The 18,442-nt window shown below is 40.1% G+C and overlaps 1 protein-coding gene across 15 annotated transcripts in view; it reads left to right on the forward strand.

Annotated features, from left to right (window-relative positions):
- The window catches only part of R3HDM1 (R3H domain containing 1), an 87,703-nt gene that overhangs the window by 36,679 nt on the left and 32,582 nt on the right, over nucleotides 1–18,442 (forward strand). For all 15 annotated transcript variants that reach the window (XR_012849461.1, XM_075829210.1, XM_075829211.1 and 12 more), the window contains 6 exons: nucleotides 6,791–6,832; nucleotides 7,147–7,236; nucleotides 10,222–10,357; nucleotides 11,088–11,166; nucleotides 16,913–16,972; nucleotides 17,279–17,419. Coding sequence is in view for 14 of the 15 variants with exons in the window: in XM_075829210.1 (XP_075685325.1) it covers nucleotides 6,791–6,832; nucleotides 7,147–7,236; nucleotides 10,222–10,357; nucleotides 11,088–11,166; nucleotides 16,913–16,972; nucleotides 17,279–17,419 (548 nt within the window). In the remaining variant the exon portion in view is untranslated. The remainder of the gene's footprint in view (nucleotides 1–6,790; nucleotides 6,833–7,146; nucleotides 7,237–10,221; nucleotides 10,358–11,087; nucleotides 11,167–16,912; nucleotides 16,973–17,278; nucleotides 17,420–18,442) is intronic.

Here is an 18,442-nt window from a genome sequence, read left to right on the forward strand (position 1 = left end):
AATTCTTTTTTTTCATATTCAAAATTTTTATTGATACAAACAAGTACACACACAATCGGAAAAAATGTGTCCCCATACTAAAAAGAACATGACAATAAGGGTACAGCCCAAACAGAAGAGTGAACATCACAAGCCATAACAAGCGCAAAATACAACCACAGCCGTCTGAGGAAGCTTAAAGGAAGTGAGAATTGTAACAAAAAGAAAAGAAAATACACCAATCCAGACATCCTAAAATGCAATGGCAATCGCATGTAAGCGCAATCACAGGAAGCAATGACCACTCGCAATAGACACAATAAGGGAAGGAAAAGATAGAATGGGAAACAAACAAGGCAGAGGAAAAAGAAAGGGAGGTCGTGGCGAACCTGGACTCCAGCTCCGGAACATCATAGATAAAATGATAAGAAACAGCCATGCGCCTGTCACAGATGTGGTTGGAGCAAACAAATCCTAATACACCGGCCTGTAGTCCCTACGGTGATGAAGTCTCATGGGAAAGGATGAATTTCTCAGGTCACTGCAGTGCGATAGGTGAAAGAAGACCGGAACGTAAGCCAGTGAGACCAAGTGTCCTTGTACCGTATAGAAGCGGCCGGGGAATTAGCCAGAAGGTGCTCCATTCGCTGTATCAAAGCGACCTCCTGAAACCACTCATCCAACAGTGGAGGGACTGCCGTTTTCCACCTATGAGGGACAACCGATTTGGCAGCTTGGAGGAGATGTCAATTAGGGAACGTTTGTAAATAGGCAGCGGCATAGGGAACATGAATAAAAGGACCGCCTCAGGAGAATTAGGGACCCAGACCCCAGTAACTTCCAATATAATTTTAAGAACCGCCTCCCAAAAACTCTGCAAATTGGGGCAACTCCACCAAATGTGAGACATGGAAGCCCCCGACGCCCCACACCGCCAACATATGTCCGGTACAGACGGGTACCATTTATGGAAGGCATAGAGTTCCCGCTACCACCTAGAAATAATTTTGTAGCTAGTTTCCTGAGCTCGGATGGCTATTGAGACCTTCTGGGAAAGGTAGAAACACGTCTCCATTGTGCGTCAGAATGTCGCGCCCAATTCTGTCTCCCAGCCCCGGCAGAAGGATGGGAGATGAGGGGATCGCTGGGATAGGAGTAGTTTATAGAGTGTAGAGATGGCGTGTGCAGGGGACCGGGTGGAAATACATAACCGCTCGATGTCAGTGAGGGGCCGGTGAAGATGAGCCCGACGCTTAGTGACACTATAAAAATGTTTTAGAAACTTAAATCTTCCTTGTAATGGGGCAAGCGACCGACCCAAAACAATCCATCCATGTGTGGTTATTTGCCATGGTCGCTTGTGACTTTTACTCCTCATAGGGAAGCATTGAGGTTTCATCACGGTAATCCTGCAATTTTTACCGCGACTCATGTCACTGTTGAGCTCTAAAACCTTTTCAGTTCCTTTTTATTAGAGTATTCTGAGCCCTCCTCTATTAGCCAGGGCAGAGATCCGAGTGAGAGACGCTCTTTATAGCTGGAGGACCCGGCACATTCATGCGTTATAGGGACAGCCTATTGATTTCAGTGGGTACTGTGTAATGCTTAATTTCCCCTGTGGTGGCACTGCAGAGTATTTTAACCTCTAATGCCAGGTTACCCACAAATTACAGCTGATCAGTGGGAGTTCCTGGAACCTCAGGTTATCATTGGAATACCATTCTAATAAAAAGGGATTGTTAAGGTGACAGCCCATTTAATAATACGTGTCTCCCTTACTCTGTAAAGGTACCTTGAAAAAAACGTACACCTGTCCGAAAAAAAAAAGTGATCTGGATCTGTTGTTCAAAAACCCCACACATTGTGAGAACGCAGGTCATGCTTTAAAAGTAACAAAATTGTAATTTAGCACCTTCACCTCTTGCCCATCCTTATGTAAAAGTGGCTGTAAATTTTGAAATCTTCAACATTTTTTCCTGTCCTAGAGTGTGTTCTATTAAGTACTGCGCAACTCTTCAAAATGATCCTTGTATTAAGGCCCTTTTACACGGGCCAATTATCGGGCAAATGAGCATTCACAGAACTCTTGTTCCCGTTCATTGCCCAGTGCGCACAGGGCAACGATCAGCCGATCGGCTGGTCGTGTCGTTTATGTAGCCGAAAATATTATCGTTGTCTGAAGCACGTCTCCCTGTGAAATGGAGACATGCTGCCGACATGATAGAAATGGGGATGAGTGATCAGAGTAACGAGCGCTTCTCCCCAAACATAGCCCATTGTAAATGGAGCAAACGAGCGCCGATCAACGAGCTGTCACATGTGTTGTGTAAGAGGACCCTTAGGCTTCAAAAATGGACTTTGCATGGTAAGTAGTTTATAAATGAGGGTTGGCTACACAAGTTTTGCAATTGTTTTTGAAAATCTTTAGGGCTTCTCAAAGCCTTTTAGTATCTCCAACTTATTAACTTTTAAATCAAACTATCACCGTTATAGAAATGGAGTACCTGCTATTCTACTATATGGTTTATTGTCTCTTTATGAGCTACATGCTAATGTAAATGTAAAACAATTGAAGGGATAAGTCAATGGACTTTCACCAGGAAGCAAAAAATGACTAAATAGCCCTTGAGTTGTTCTCCAGTTCTTTTGAAATTATTTTTACTGTTTCTAAAGGGGGTTTTACACAGGACGATTATCGGGCAGATGATCGTACAAGGAACGCTCGTTGACGATAATTTCCCAGTGTAAACAGGGGAACGATCAGCAGATAATCGATCATCTGCTGGTTATATCGTTTTAAAAAAGTGAAAAATTATTGTCGTCGGCAGCACATGTGTACTGCCGACATGATAATGTATGGGGACAGGCGATCAGAGTAGCGACCGCTCGTCCCCATCCATAGCTCCGTGTGATAGTCGCAAACGAGTGCCGATCATCTATGTCTAGTTGATTGGCGCTCGCTGCACCGGCCGTTTATCAGCCGGTGTAAAAGGACCTTTTGTTGTCATTGAAAACTTAGAGAAAACAACCAGTTATAACTAGAAATTATAGAAATTACAGCCTTTAGAGGTTGTCACCATTTTTCTCCCCACAAACTTCTGAAAGTTTTAAAGTGTAGCTAAACGTTCGACAAACTTCTGACATGTCATAGTGACATGTCAGAATTTTGTATTGGTGAGGGTGCGAGCACTGAGACCCCCACCAATCGCTAGAACGCAGCAACTGAAGGTCTCGTGTGAGCGCTGAGCCACTTCGTATCTGTTCGGCTTTTTCCGGAAATAAATGTATCGGAGTACGGATTCAATAAAAAGTCTGAGCCCGTACTCCGATACATTGGCTTTCCGGAAAAAGCCGAACAGACCCGAAGCGGCTGAGCGCTCACACGACTGCTTCAGCTGCTTCGTTCTAGCGATTGGTGGGGGTCTCCGTGCTCGAACCCCCACCAATACAAACTTCTGACATGTCACTATGACATGTCAGAAGTTTGTCGAACTTTTAGCTACACTTTAATGTTCCTTGTTCAGTACTGATACTTTGTCTCCCCCTTTATCGCTATAGTATAAGGTATATTCAGATTTAGGAGCCCAGCAAAAATAAGTAAACCTTTTTGGGGGAAAAAACAAAAGGAAAAATCTGTTATAACTAAAACGGGAATAATAGTAATAAACTTGTAAATATAACAATAACTGAAAATAAGATCAGAAAAGATGATCGTTCAGGATTATCCTTATGTCTGTGAGATCCAAACAGATCTTTGATGCAGGTTTGCTCCATCAGATTTAGATTTTGCTTCAAAACTTTTGGTCATTACTGTAGTGTTGAGTCCGCTGTCGTAAATACACGTCCGGCAATGCAATTAACCATATAAACAATGGTGTCCCTTTACCAAAAGATCTCCCAATAGTTAAACATGTCGGACCTCCAGTCTGGTCCTGAGCAGATATTTCTGTCTCGTTACTAACGTCACCGAGAAATAGAGGAAATATGAATTTGTGGTGGAGTTATCTTAAGTGTTGATAGAGTGGAGCACTAATACCCTTAAAATACAAAGCGTCATTGATGTATTTATACGTAAGTAATTCTGTGGGTATTTTACACAAAGTAGTGATCATGGGGGTAGGAATTATTTTTGGATTTCCTGTCCGTTGTCTCACTGGATAAAATTGCAGTTGGCTTCCTTCCTGTTTAAAATGGCTGATAACCGAGAATAATAGATTTAATTTCCCTGAATATTAAATACGGATCCGAACAGTCATATTCATGTAGAACAGGTGGCGTTGTCCCACTTTTTTTTTTTTTTTAGTAATAACTCAATGGTGTGCATCGGGCACCAGTGCCGTTTGTCCTACAACCGATTGGCACTGAGTCATGGCATTGTTGCATGAGCCAAGTCAGGAGCAACATGCCAGTTATATGGTCCTTAGCTTGATGTCAACTGCCAATGATCTGGTTCGTCCTGATCCTGGTGTGTTATGGCTGCGTTCACACAGCTGGTTTTGTATATTCTACCCAAAAGGTGATCAAAGCCCGAAAGTTTTTCTTTCTGACTTTTACGGTAACCATAAATATGAATGAATATGAATACAGCCCGATAAAAATGACATCACTGGTGCCAAAGGTCTTTTATATGTCTGCAGCTTCTATCCGCTACATGTAAAGCACCGGAGCCACTGGTTATAGAACCCAGATATCCAAAAACATTGAAATACCCATAGAAATCTGCACGGACAGTTTACGCTACTCATGTATATTACTTTTTTGCCTTTTGGGTCCTAACTATTTTGAAAGAACCTCTGACAATCTATTGTATGTGGGAGATACAAGACCCTCGCTCAATGCCTGATGTGTGGATGGGGGATGAGAGAGAACAAACAGGGTGGATTTTATCGGTTCGGTTTTATTGTTTTTCCTGGCGTCCGAGGTATCTGCCAGCTCCTATTATCCGTTCAAGCTCTATAGAATAAACCTTTACATTCTTCCAAGCAGAGTGTGAATGCTTAGGCCGACAATTAAGATGAACAATTTCACCATAAGGATTCTACATGATTACAATGGTCATACTCTGAAACTTTGCTCTGGATAGATATAATACCCACATCTAAAACAGGTGACAGATTTCTCGTATCCTCTAGACCTTTATAGGGAAACATTCAATCAATAGGAGATTAAAGACCGAATCCCGGAAATCCCACTCTTATCTTCTGTTATTGTCTGTGCACACTATGAGATTGTTCAACTGAGTTGTAGAGGAGCGTATCAAGGGCCATTTCAATTTTTTTAATAATTAGTTAAAATTTTATTGTCCCTCCCCCTGGCTTAATGAGTGCGGAGTAAGGTTGCCTTTATATTTTATTTTTCATCACTTAATTACGTGTTATTTAAGTGTTTTTTAGTGTTTGTTTTTTCAAGCAAACCTATAAAAAAAAATAGTAGGAAAAATAATAATTTTTTGATTTTGCAAATTGGTGTAAAAAACACACATTAATCAAACTGAACAGGTTACGCCTGTTAGCAGCTGACCTTGTACAGCCTCGCGTAACGTGTCCGAGACCTCATCCTTTCCAGACATTTCATTTTTCAATGTAATATAGGGAAGAGTATACAGTGTTTTTTCTTCAACACTGCCTTAAGAATTGACACATCACGCTTCTGGAATTAGTCTGAAGTCGGAGAGCGCGTATCTGATGATCAGGGAGATTTATCTCACAAACCTCCCATCTTAACGCATCACGCTTCTAAAGAGAGAAACCCCAAAAAAATGCAATAATCTGTAAACTCCCCCCCCCCCCCCCCCCCCCCTCCACCAAAAAAAATAAAAAATAGAGAGAGAAAATAAGGCGTCAACTAGAAACTGAAGTGAATGTGCCAATATAATTTATTTTTGGATTTACATGTATCATGATCAGTGTAACGTAGGGAAGTGAAATCGAAAAAATAAGCTAATTATTTGTCCGCGGGTCAGATCTCATGGGATTGGAGGGGGAACGGAGTCAATATCTGACATCAGCATTCCTTAAGAATTCATCTAAGATGATGTATTTTTTATTAAAATGTCATTTTAAATCTGTAGGGTTTATTTTCATATTAACTTGATCAGTTGAATAACCCAAAGAAGGAATAAGCCGGCAAAAAAAAAAAATATAAAAATGTTCCATTTATATTTTGTTTGCAAAATTTTTTTTTTTTTACTTTTTATTTTATGATTCTTTTTTTTATTGCAAAAGGAAATTGGAACCATCATTTCTGTTTAGTAAAAAAAACCAAAAACCTGCGTATAATATCATTTAAACGAGTTATTAGGCCTTTTGGATAATTATTTGCTACTGGAAAATACAATTAAACAGAGAGACTTCTTTCTTTTACTTCCTGACTTATTAAAAAGGGGGAAAGAATGCGAACATTGGCTCATGCATAGTGGGTGTCCCTGGTAAAATAAAAAATAAAAAAGTCCAGGTCAAATTTTAATACAGAAGAAAATCTTTATTTTAGTTATATTTTTATTTTTATTTTTTTTGTTAGCTAAAATTTATTTCCTAGAAAAAATAAATTGGAAAGGTTCATTTAGCCAGTCTTCATAATTATGATTGATGATCTTGGCATTTTCCTTGACATGCATCCCAGTGGTGTCTTTCATGTCTAGGGTAGGGAATAGATAATTATTTTTTTTTTTTAATCTAACAGTAGTTTTATGTCTCCTCAACATCTTGTTACTTGCAAATAATGCTTCATTGACCTCAACTAATATTTGTCTCATGACTTGTAGTTCCTGCTCTTTGTTAATTAGATCTATTGTTGTACTTAATCTTTTTAGCGCTCAGTTCAGCCTTTGGGGCAAGCAGGAAAAAGGTCTAAGGTATAGTAATGGGCCTGTTCGTGGCATGTTTATTGGTCCTTTTTTTTGTGTTTTTTTTTTTTTTCTTGTGTGGGTTTTTTCTGAATTGTTTTGAAGTGATATTTATATCTATTATAGTGTGTGAGTTTTTTTTTTTTTTTTTAAGTTCTCATGGACTGTTAAATTAAAACATAAAATGAAAACCGTGTGTGCATGTGTATGTATGTATGTGTGTGTGTGTGTATATGTGTATATATATACTATTATATATTTTTTTTTTTTAAGTATTATGACTTCGCTTTATAGCTAGTTATTTTGTGAATCACTTTCTTTAGTCAAGTTCAAAGTTAAAGCTAGTGCGGAGTCTGGCTGTGTGTGAAGAATCGCCTCCTCCTTCCACAGCTGATACCCCCTTGGACTTTCAGGTAACCTATCTATATATATATATATATATATATATATATATATATATTTATATATTTTTATTTATTATCGGCAAGTGGATGTTTTTTTTTTTTTTTTTTTTTACATATTCCAATGTAACATCTTACATTACCGTTTGCATTTTAATCCCCTTAGCAGCATTTTCTATTATTTTACGTTTTTGACTTTTTACCTGTGCAATCTACATTATATTTTTACTTCTTTGAGTCCTATACTGTGCGTTTACAATTTTTTATATATTTTTTTTATATTTTTATTTATTTTGTTAGTTAAGTTTCACACTCTATAATCCCATCCTACGATAATGTTTCTGGCATCAGACCGCGGGCTGAGGCTTGTAAATCTATTTGTTGTCAAGCTATTGGGAATCTTAATGTATTTTGCAATATTGCAGCATGACTTAAAGTTAATATCAGGGTGACCTTGTAGTTTGACCTACTGAAATGGCTGTGGTGGTTATGAGCAATACATGAAGGGAGCACAGAGAGGGAGAGATGAAAAAATATGACATCGAATTCCAAGCGTTTCTGAGTAGTCCTTCACTGGATGTATTTTATTTACATTTACTCAACATCTTAAGGACCTAATGACTCATTAGCTCCGATCTTCTTCTTCTGAGCCATAACAAATTAAATTTTCAATGACTTGGTATTTTGTATTTTCTATCGTCTAGTTTCATAAGGATTTAGAATACTTCGGAAGAAAAAAAATTAAAATCAAGTCTTTTTGTAAATTGCCTTCTCCTTTTTTATCTTTACGGAAATAAAAAATAAAAAATCTATCTATAGGTCCTTGAGTCGCCTTCTTCTGTGAAGTTGGTGGAGAAAAATAGGTTTAAATACTTCCTAGTTAGATCTGTGAACGTGAGACCTACATGACAGCCCCTCTGGCCATTACAGGTCTTGTGTGGGTTGTCCCTCAACTTTCTTGGTCTCCAGAACAACAAATCTCCTTAGTTATTGGGTGGGAGTCTGGGAAATTGAAATAACAAATAGTACAGCGTCCATGTTGGTTCACATACGTCTTTCCAAGAGACGGATAAAGCTAAAAACATGACTGTTTAAGAGCTTGAGTAAAGAGGACGACTTAAGGATTTATATTTACTTGGAATTTTTCGGCGTCTTCCACTTAGAGAGAGTTTTTATGGTTCTTATTAGCTGCATCAAGTTTTATTTCAAGCTGTGGAGAGGACTTATTCCTATTTAGGGGTTTTGACCTCTTTTGAGGTTTTTTTGGCGCAAAACTGCAGCATGTAAATGAGCCCTAAAGGAACGAGCTTTGTAGTAAAGCTCTCTGTAGTGAATCTGGAATCCTATTGGCTAACTTTTTAATTTTGCGAAAAGCTAATTTTTAGAATGTCAAGAACATATTTGGGTCGTATTATGTTGCGGCATCTTTTGTTTGCTGCAGATTTTGCAAATAGTCTTTTTTCAAGTGTTCAGATTTAAACTTCTGCTTTCACAACCAGTCCTTTGGGTAATGACCAGGCTTTTAGGTAAGTTGTGCTTTTACTATGTCATCTAGGTTTATGAGCTGGTTGTCTACTATGGATTGAGAGAGAGAGGCTGAACTGCGATTACTCAACGTGTTATCTTGACTTTGTCACACCATGGCGTGAAATGCACCGCTAAAAGTGGTTTGTTGTAAACGCGCTTTCCATTGCTTAAAAAATATATTTCTCTGAGCTTTGTTGGTCCTCTTGACAAACTCGGGAGGTAAAATGAAGACACTGTGAGTGTGAAGACATTTAGAAAGTACTTGAGTGTAAATGGTGATCTCGAAAGCCAATATGGCTCAGACATAGACACATATGTCACAGAGTGGCTTATATGCATTGGTGGATCCCAATGGTTTTTGACGGGATCTGCCTAAAACCTAGTTTGTATATGGATAACTCAATAGTCCCCGGGCAAAGGTTGGATGTGGGTTTTAACCCATGTGATCCTTTGGTTTCCTGGCATGTAAGCATCATCCGAGGGGTCTAAATAGACTCTTATCTCTCACTCCCTTTTTGAAACCAGCCCAGTTCTTCAGGTAGAATGTTTCCTTTGGGATATTCAAGAACATGGCTGTCAGCTCTTTTGTATGTTTGGCCACCTGTATGGCGGGAGTCAGATAGTAACTTGGTGCATCCAAAGTTCGTTGACTGACTTTTATAATATTCAGGTTTGTAGAAATGCATTGTTACAAAAGTTTGCCCTCAAAGACTTGAAACAAGAGGCAGGTTGTCCTCCTCCGTATTGTATGCAGCTCCAAAGCAGCAGCCATGATCGGCCAGGACTAAGCTATGTTCACATCTGCGTTGGCGGCTCAAACTTGATGAGAAAGTGAAGTGTGTTGTATGCAGCAATATTTTTCCCATCAAAACAAAGGAACGCCTTAGCGGAACCTGATGGACCCTATTGTAAGTCCATGGAAACCTTGACGCAAGTGTGAACACAGCCTTATAAGGCAACTTCGGTCCCCTATAGCCCAGCTGTGTAAGGTTTAGAACTATATGGTTACTTGTGTTTATTGAGGTTCACATTGCATTATGTGATTTTAATACCTTCTACCCTCCCCCTTGGTATAATAGCATGTAATATGGCCCTTTTTGCAGTAGAAGTCTAGGCACAGACTTGAAGCCCCCTCTGTCATCAGATATGGGAAATTAGTATGTTGTCGCGCAACCGATCAGGTTAAATTTGTCGTTTTTTTTTTTTTAGTTTTTTTTAATTACAGTGCGTAAAATATGTGTGTATGTTTTTGCGTTTCTGATGTTTTTTGTCGATCTTTGGATTATTCAGTCGCTTTTGCAATTGCTAGAGAAGCCACCCCCCCCCCCTACTCGGTTATATATCCGGATGCCTTTTTAAATTCATGCCCGTACATTGATAACTTCATACATTTCCCCCCAGTACATTGATATCATGATACATTTCCCCCCAGTATTCCGATCTCTAGCTAGCATTTTATTTATTTTTAAGGAGCCCATTCCAAGCTTCCAGGAGCCAATATCGATACAGCTTGCACCATCCCCTGGAAAAGAGGATAAACCTTCCAAAGATGAAGCTGAAATGGAAAAAGGGAGTGAGAAGTCCACACGCAAAATGCTTTCTCGAGGTTCGTGGTTTGCAGGGCGTTATTTTTTCCCCCGCATATAATGCCCAGGACACAAATCTGCGTGCATAGTGGGCAGCCTCGAGTCATAGAAGACTTATACTGACACAAGCATATCAGATTCTCCATGAGTAACCGTGCCCATGTACTGCAGATTATGGTGGCTAAATGCCAGCGCTAGCAAGAGCCCTTTCCACCAACCAAACGGGAATGAACACTTGCTGCTAATTGTCACTTACAGAAATCATGATATTCCTCCAGAAAATATAAAAACTGATGTAGTCTTTTCGGTCCTCAAGGTTGTCATGGTCGGAAAAAAAATGGCATAACCAAGCATTGCAAAGTTTGCATTGGCATCCATGCCTGGCAGTGAAGAGGGTGCGAGGGGCTTCACGCCATGACTTTGACCGGCAGTGTGTGTGTTATATGTTGGGTTCGATGAATGGCCTTTTTGCTTCCTTATGTTTATGATTTACATTATGGCTCATGCTGCTCTGATCTTGCATGTATTTGTCACCTAATTATTCTTTGACACCTGGTAGATCTACAATAATACCTAGTGCAGACGAGATCAGCAGTGTCGCCCATAGCAAACCATTAGGTTAGACCCGCCATTTCCCTAAGGCAGGTTGAAAAATTAAACCGGGACCAAACTGATTTCTTTGCCCCTGATTTTTGTGAAATTGCCTCTATAACTTCTCTATTCCATCATTCATCTCCCTTCTGCTGTCAGATTCTAGTCAAGAATACACCGACTCCACCGGCATAGACCTCCACGAGTTTTTGGTGAACACTTTGAAAAGTAACCCCAGGTAGGTGAAGTTGATCCCATTTTATTGCTGGAGACATCTGACAGTCGTTTGACGCCTGCGACTTCTGCACTTTTCTAAATTGAATAAATATTGAACCAAATCTCTTTAGGGAAATAAATTGTTTCTACAAGTGACACTCGGAGTAACCTTCAGTGTCTCCCGGACTACGTTTTTATTACTTCTGCCATCTAAACTCATTTAAAAATCCTGAGCCTGTGACACTAATATTACAGCTAGTCATCATGGACCGGCAGAAAACATCTGCTTATGGGGGAAGATAACACGAAGCGTCTCCTGTGAAGTCTTCGTGCTTTTCTACATAAGACTTTGTATATTACTGCTTTGTGTCTATTGGGGTTTGCATCTTTTGCTGTATTTGTTGTAATGAAGCAATGTACTTGCAAGGTGAATCTGGCCTGGCTTGTCATTGAGATGTTCCACCAAACCCAAGGGAGCTTGCGGTAAGGACGACAGTTAATGATCATATAGAAAAAAAAAAATGGTGCTTCGGAGTTCACCTTGATGTAGATGTGTAATAGATGTTTGCACATGGATGTCTTCAGGTGCCCTCTACATGATGTCTTGAAGGCCACAGGTCCCTAAAGGAGTCAGAAGACTCATTTTCAAATACTCTATTAAGAAATTCTGAGTTGATAGAAGGGGGAGGGGAGGTCAGGACCCTCCTCTATTAACCAGAGTGAAGAGCGGCTACAAAGAGCTCTGGAGGACCCAATATGTCAATACATTACACAAGCTGTCCATTGATTTCAATGGGACTGCGTAATTCCTTAATTCCCCTGTGGTGGTACTGCAGGAAAATTGAACACCTGCTGCTGGGTTCCCAACAGATTTCATCTGATCACTCGGGGTCTAAGGAATGGGACACCCTGGGTTCATCTTATTGTTGAGGGACTTTTCTTACAGAAAAGGGATTGTAGAAGTAGAGCTAAGGATCAAGACTTCCCATACTATCAATTGGTGTATGCCAAAGATATGATAACCTGAATGACCTTGAAATATCTTCCAAACTTGGATATTCGAAAGATGTCTGCTTAATTAATAGTTTTGAAGAAGCAAGAACCCTCCTAATACTGAGACCATCCTCACTAGTGATGGTGTAATTTACCTTCGCACGAACTACTCAAATTTTGTGTAATTCTGCCTTTAACATCACTTCCTAGATTTAAAAAACTTTAAAGTTTGTTGTCCAGGATTAGAAAAACACAGCTACTTTTTTTTTTTCCCAAAAACAGCGCCTACCCACTGGTTGTATGGGGTATTGCAGGTTACTTCAACGGAGCTGAGCTGCAATTCCAGGCATGACCCATGGACGTGTTTCTGGAGGAAAGCAAGTGTGTTTTTCTAGTCCTGGAAAAACCACTTTAAATCGCGCTGCAATTCACATAGCTATCAAAATTCTGCTGGTTACCCTTGGAAACAGACAGCAGTTTAGCTCCACCCTATTGTCAGATATGTGACTTAGCAGTTGAGCTCTAAAGCTGGCCATATACTTCAGATAGCTCTCGGCCGAATGCTCGTTCGTATTCTTCCCATCCTCCCACCACAAACACATACACGCTCGGCTCAGCCAAGCGTGCACGTGTTCTTAATAGGGAGAAGGGAGTAAGCCACTGCCAGACACCTGTGGCTACGGTCTATCTTCTTATAAACTAAAGCATTGGCCACGTTGAAATCCAACAAGTTCGATCCTTCTCTCCTACGACATCTGCCGTCGGGGGAGAATGGGAACATTGCCATACACTATAGATAGTTGGATAGTTTCACCGAAATCGGTGGGTTCGGCCAACATTCATCTAATCTGTATGGCCACCTTAATTGTATAACAGTCATCTGAGCTCCCACAATGCACTGCTCTCTGATAACAGAAAAAACGGCAGAATTCGGAATATTGTTTTGGATGTGAGCAAGAAAACATCCTGTATCCTGTATCCAGGCAAAAGTATTTACTAAGTTGCTCAACTTTCTATGTAGATTTTATCTGTGGGATATAACGTGTTAATCAAAAGGGCAATTTTCTTGTAAGCTTGAGCAGAAAGCGACGCCACCTAGAAAGGAAAATGTATTAAAAAAAAAAAAAAATACTCTGTTCATATGTTAATTTTCTGTGGAGTTTAGATAAGTCTATTGTTTCCGGTTATCTGACATTTCCGGTTCGGACGAGGTTGCCTTTTTTTTTTTTTAAATGGGATGCCCATAAAAAAAACGATCACTACTACGGCTACATTCAGACGAGCGTTGGCAACCTCAGACATGAAAAACTGAAGTTTTTCACGTCCGAGATGCACCCGTGCGGGACGCGTTATCACGGATCCCCCATAGAATAGAGTCTATGGGGGGATGCGTGACACGCAGTAAAATAGGACATGTCTTATTTTTTAACGGACCCTTCACACTCTCCGTTGAAACAGTCGTGTGAACGGCCCCATTGAAATACACTTGTCCGTGTGACGGGTGTTGTTTTAACGGGCGTCACACGGACGTGATACACGCTCGTCTGAATGAGCCCCATGTCTCATATATCCAATTTTGGGAACCTGAAACCTTGTGTGATCTGATATTTATAAGCCATTTGGTCCTCCAAAAATGTCAACCCCCCCCTTGCCCATGACCACAACACCGGGGAGAGCGGTTTTGCCCCAAACCTAAAAACTATGGTCTGTACAAATCCGCAAAAACAAAATATCATATTTTTAATTTTTTTTTAAATCCTCGTTTCTTTCTGATCTTTATCTCTCAATTATTGTTGCTTGGCAACCAACCTGTTGGCTCCTGGTATTTAAGGAAGCGTCAATAAAGCCTCTGCGTTTTTTCTCTCCCATCTGCTCGTGGCGTAGCGTGCTGCTTATTTTATCCGAGATTAGCTGTCGAATGCTCAGGAACACGTCTACGTTGACATTATTAACCGTTTCTGACTTATGGGCTCAAAGATAAGTTTTCCAAGAGCTCGCAATGGGGGTTTTATTTAGTTTTTTATTATTACTACATTTTGGGATTAGATTAGACCGAATCTGATTGCAGTTACAAAACAATTTTTAGAACATTTTAACCCCCTGTCATGCCCAGTTAGGCTCTGTTCACACCACATTTGAAGTGCACATATGCGCCAAACATATAGCCCGGTTGTATGTAGCTGAATGCCATACGGTTGCACATGTAGCCCGTTGACTTCCATTAAAAAATTGTGTGAACACGTTCAGCGTAAATACGTCGGGCGCGTTCCCGGTTCCCAAGCATTTTTTGTAAACCTAACCTAATGGAAAGACCTTTACCTGCAGACGTGACCTTCACAAATCAGGGAAAATTGTCTAACAAGCCCTGCAGGAGCTGTAATTGTGGCCATATTGTTTGTCATCCAGATTTCCTCCAAACCAATATAATCTATAATATGACTGAAATTACATCTCTGACAAGGGTTGTCATACAGTTTTCCCTAAAGGGACTTTTCCATTATAAGAAAACCGGATACAGCACCCCTCTTGTCCATGGGCCGTGTCTGGTATTGCAGCTCCACCCCCTTGTTAATGGAACAGTGCTGCAATACCAGACGCAGTCCATGGACAGGACTGGTGCTGTTTCTGGAAGAAAGCAAAGCCCAAAAAGGACAAACATGGAAACCAACAATCCCTTTAATTTGTGAATATAATGAGCAGGGTATAGTTATTGCAAAACTGGGTTGTAGGGTCTAGGAAAGCTGGGTGACAACCCCTGCGGGAGCTGTAACGGCAACCATACTGATTGTCACCCAGCTTTCCCAGTAGATGGGATTTGATTCCTAAAATAACTATATATAGTCCAGCACAAATAGGATTGCTGACGATTTGTGGTCTGTCCACCATATAGGAGTGGTCTAAACCCTCAAAGCGCACCATTCCAGACATCTATGCCAAGGGTTCTATTTACAGCTCTCTTTAGAGCTGAGACCTCTTAATCCTTTGTTACAACTACAATTCGGCACCTGCTGTGCTCGCTCAGGCTGCCGGCATCGTCCGCTCTCACCCCACCCGGGTACATAACTCTATGAGCATCTAGCCAGACTGCAGCCGAACAGGTACAGTTCTGGGGGGAGTCTTATAAATCTCATCCGGAACAAAGCGTACTCCAAAATATATATCCTATAAGCGTACTCCAAAATATATATCCTATAAGCGTACTCCAAAATATATATCCTATAAGCGTACTCCAAAATATATATCCTATAAGCGTACTCCAAAATATATATCCTATAAGCGTACTCCAAAATATATATCCTATAAGCGTACTCCAAAATATATATCCTATAAGCGTACTCCAAAATATATATCCTATAAGCGTACTCCAAAATATATATCCTATAAGCGTACTCCAAAATATATATCCTATAAGCGTACTCCAAAATATATATTCTATAAGCGTACACCAAAATATATATCCTATAAGCGTACTCCAAAATATATATTCTATAAGCGTACACCAAAATATATATTCTATAAGCGTACACCAAAATATATATCCTATAAGCGTACTCCAAAATATATGTCCTATAAGCGTACTCCAAAATATATATCCTACAACAAACAATTTTCGCCATGTAAAGTCCCTTACGTATATAGGAAATATCACAACCCTGCAAAATTGTGGCTGCCCAGTTCTGCCATCTGCTATTTTTTTTAGGGTGTGCCTCGATATGGTAAAAGAAAAAACTTTGCGCATAGATATGGTGCCAGACTCAAAACTAGCGTATAGATGCCGTAACCGATCCAATATTAAAGGGTTTCTCCGTTTTGGACCATCCTAAATTGTTAGTAGCGTCCCTTGACAATAGGCTGATCAAAAAGTGTCCCCCTGCTGGGACCTCCAGCGATCAACTGTAATCTATGGGTAAACCTGGCAGTAAGTGCTTAATTTTCCTGCAGCGCCACCGGAGGGGAAATTAAGAATTACACAGTGCTCATTCATGTCAATGAATGGGTACTCTGCTCTGGCCATAAGTACGGTACCAGAACCAAGCATACTGTAATGGAAACCAGGCGCAGTGCCGGATTTCACCAGCACCTGATGGACCCCATTGACTTATTAATAGGGTCCGTAGTGTTCGATTGGTCGTGGTGTCTGTCGTTTTGATGGAAAGAATAGCACTGCATGCAACGCTATTCTGCATGCCAACGCGCCCTTTAAACGGCTCTTGGGCACACTAGAAGCGCCCTAAATGTTTTCATCCTCTAACATTAGGAAATTCAGCATGCCGACATGAACTTTCTTTAACAGAAGAAAAGCTAGATGGAAAACAGAGGGAAAATAAAAATCCAAAAAGTTGCATTTTTTTGTTTTGTTTCCTGCATGCTGCCATATGGGTATATAATATGGACCCGGACTTTGTGCCCCCACATTATTCTGTCAGTTATGTTCTCTGCGGCTGGTGATCTGCGGGCTTGTGACAGAAGCACAGAAGCCGGGGGCAGGGACTTGGAGGACTGATCAGTGAAGGCAGCGGCCTTTAAATGGTTTTCATAATTGATGTTCTTGCTCTGCCATTAACTAAACTAATTAATATTAATTTAAATGGTGATTAGTATTGAATTAGAAATGGAGAAAGTAAGCAGAGGATTAGGGAGGCTTCACGGTGGCTGCACCAACTGTGTAAGAGAGAAACTCTTAAAACAATTACGGAAAAATTCAATACCAAATAGAACTTTTTTTCCCTTTTTATAATCTGTTCGTCCTAAATTAGATTTATTTCTTCTTTTAGGGACAGAATGATGCTGCTCAAGTTGGAACAGGATATATTAGATTTTATTGCTACCAATGAGTAAGTTGAGAAATTTCAGTCTCTAATGTAGTTGTGTGGGTGTGTAAAGTCGTGTCTGCGTTGAGTTCAATACTACAGTAGCTGTAAAAATTCATATGCAGTGAGCGCCCCCTAGTGGGGGATACAAACTGTTAAAATTCGATTAATTTTAAAGAGGGGACCGGTCAGGATTCTGGAGTATTGAAACTTTCTGGATTATTATATAGTCATGGAAAAGGACCTTAATCTTTTTAGGTTTTGTTGCCGATTTTGCAGACCTATATAGAAACATTTCTGTGATGCGTTGCTTCGTCTGCTTATTTGTAGAATTCAACGTAAGAAATTTCCTCCAATGACCTCGTATCACAGGATGCTCCTGCACAGAGTCGCTGCGTACTTTGGCCTGGATCATAATGTGGACCAGAGTGGCAAATCCGTTATTGTGAACAAAACGAGCAATACAAGAATGTGAGTCTAAAAAAAATTTGTGTATTTTATTTATAGTTTCACTCTTTTTCTTACAGCTCCCAAGCAAATATGTCATATCTTTAAAGGGGTTTTCTGTGATTAGAAAAAAGGGTCTGCTTTTTTTCCTGTAAACGGCGCCCCTCTTGTCTGTGGCCGTGTCTGGTATTGCAGCTCGGCCCCATTTTAAATAGGTTTGATTCTCTACATATAAGCTATGCGTCTTATGCCGTCAATGTTTGATTTCAGAAAGGGGTAGAGAGATGGGCTGATTTTGCAGATTTGAGATGGACGGATGTTGTCCGCACCCAGGTCTATACACACAACTGTCAATACTGTTAATGGAAAGAAATTTATGAAAAGCACAGAAAATAACCAAAAACATAAAGCCGTGTATTTAGCAACATTGCTAGCTAGTGCAAAAATAAATTATAACTTTAAAGGGAATCCCTGGTATTAATCGGAGTAGTTAAAGGGGCTGTACAGGTCTACGACTAAGGACACACAGGGTGTCCGAAACGCGTCAGTGGTTTTCTTCCATTTTTCATATGTGCACATATGGTTTTTATCATGTGTTTTTTTCATTAAAAGTACATTTTTAATTTCTATCTACCATGCGATTGCTGGAGTTTCTCTCTATTCCAAGTATACAGGATTCGAGAAACATGGCTGATTTCTTAAAAAAAAAATAAAGATTGATAATCGTGACCACAACCTGTCCATGGGATTTGTCTGGTATTGCAGCTTAGCTCCATGTAATGGGGCATAGTTGCAATACCAAACGCAACATATGGAAGGGGTGGCGCTGTTTTTGAAAGAAAACCGCCATGTATTTCTAATCCTGTACAACCCCTTTAATTATTTGTTCTACCAGATAACTTTTCCATTGTGCTACTTGTTAAGCAGCAATTAGAATATAGCTGGACTGTTGCTTAGCAACAGCAGATGCAGCCCATGCGTGACTACTATGAATCTCCACGCTCTTGTGCAGATCCAGCATTGGCACTCATGGAATTAAGGCTGGTG

Source organism: Rhinoderma darwinii, chromosome 6 (assembly GCF_050947455.1).
Source record: "Rhinoderma darwinii isolate aRhiDar2 chromosome 6, aRhiDar2.hap1, whole genome shotgun sequence".
NCBI lineage: Eukaryota > Metazoa > Chordata > Amphibia > Anura > Rhinodermatidae > Rhinoderma > Rhinoderma darwinii.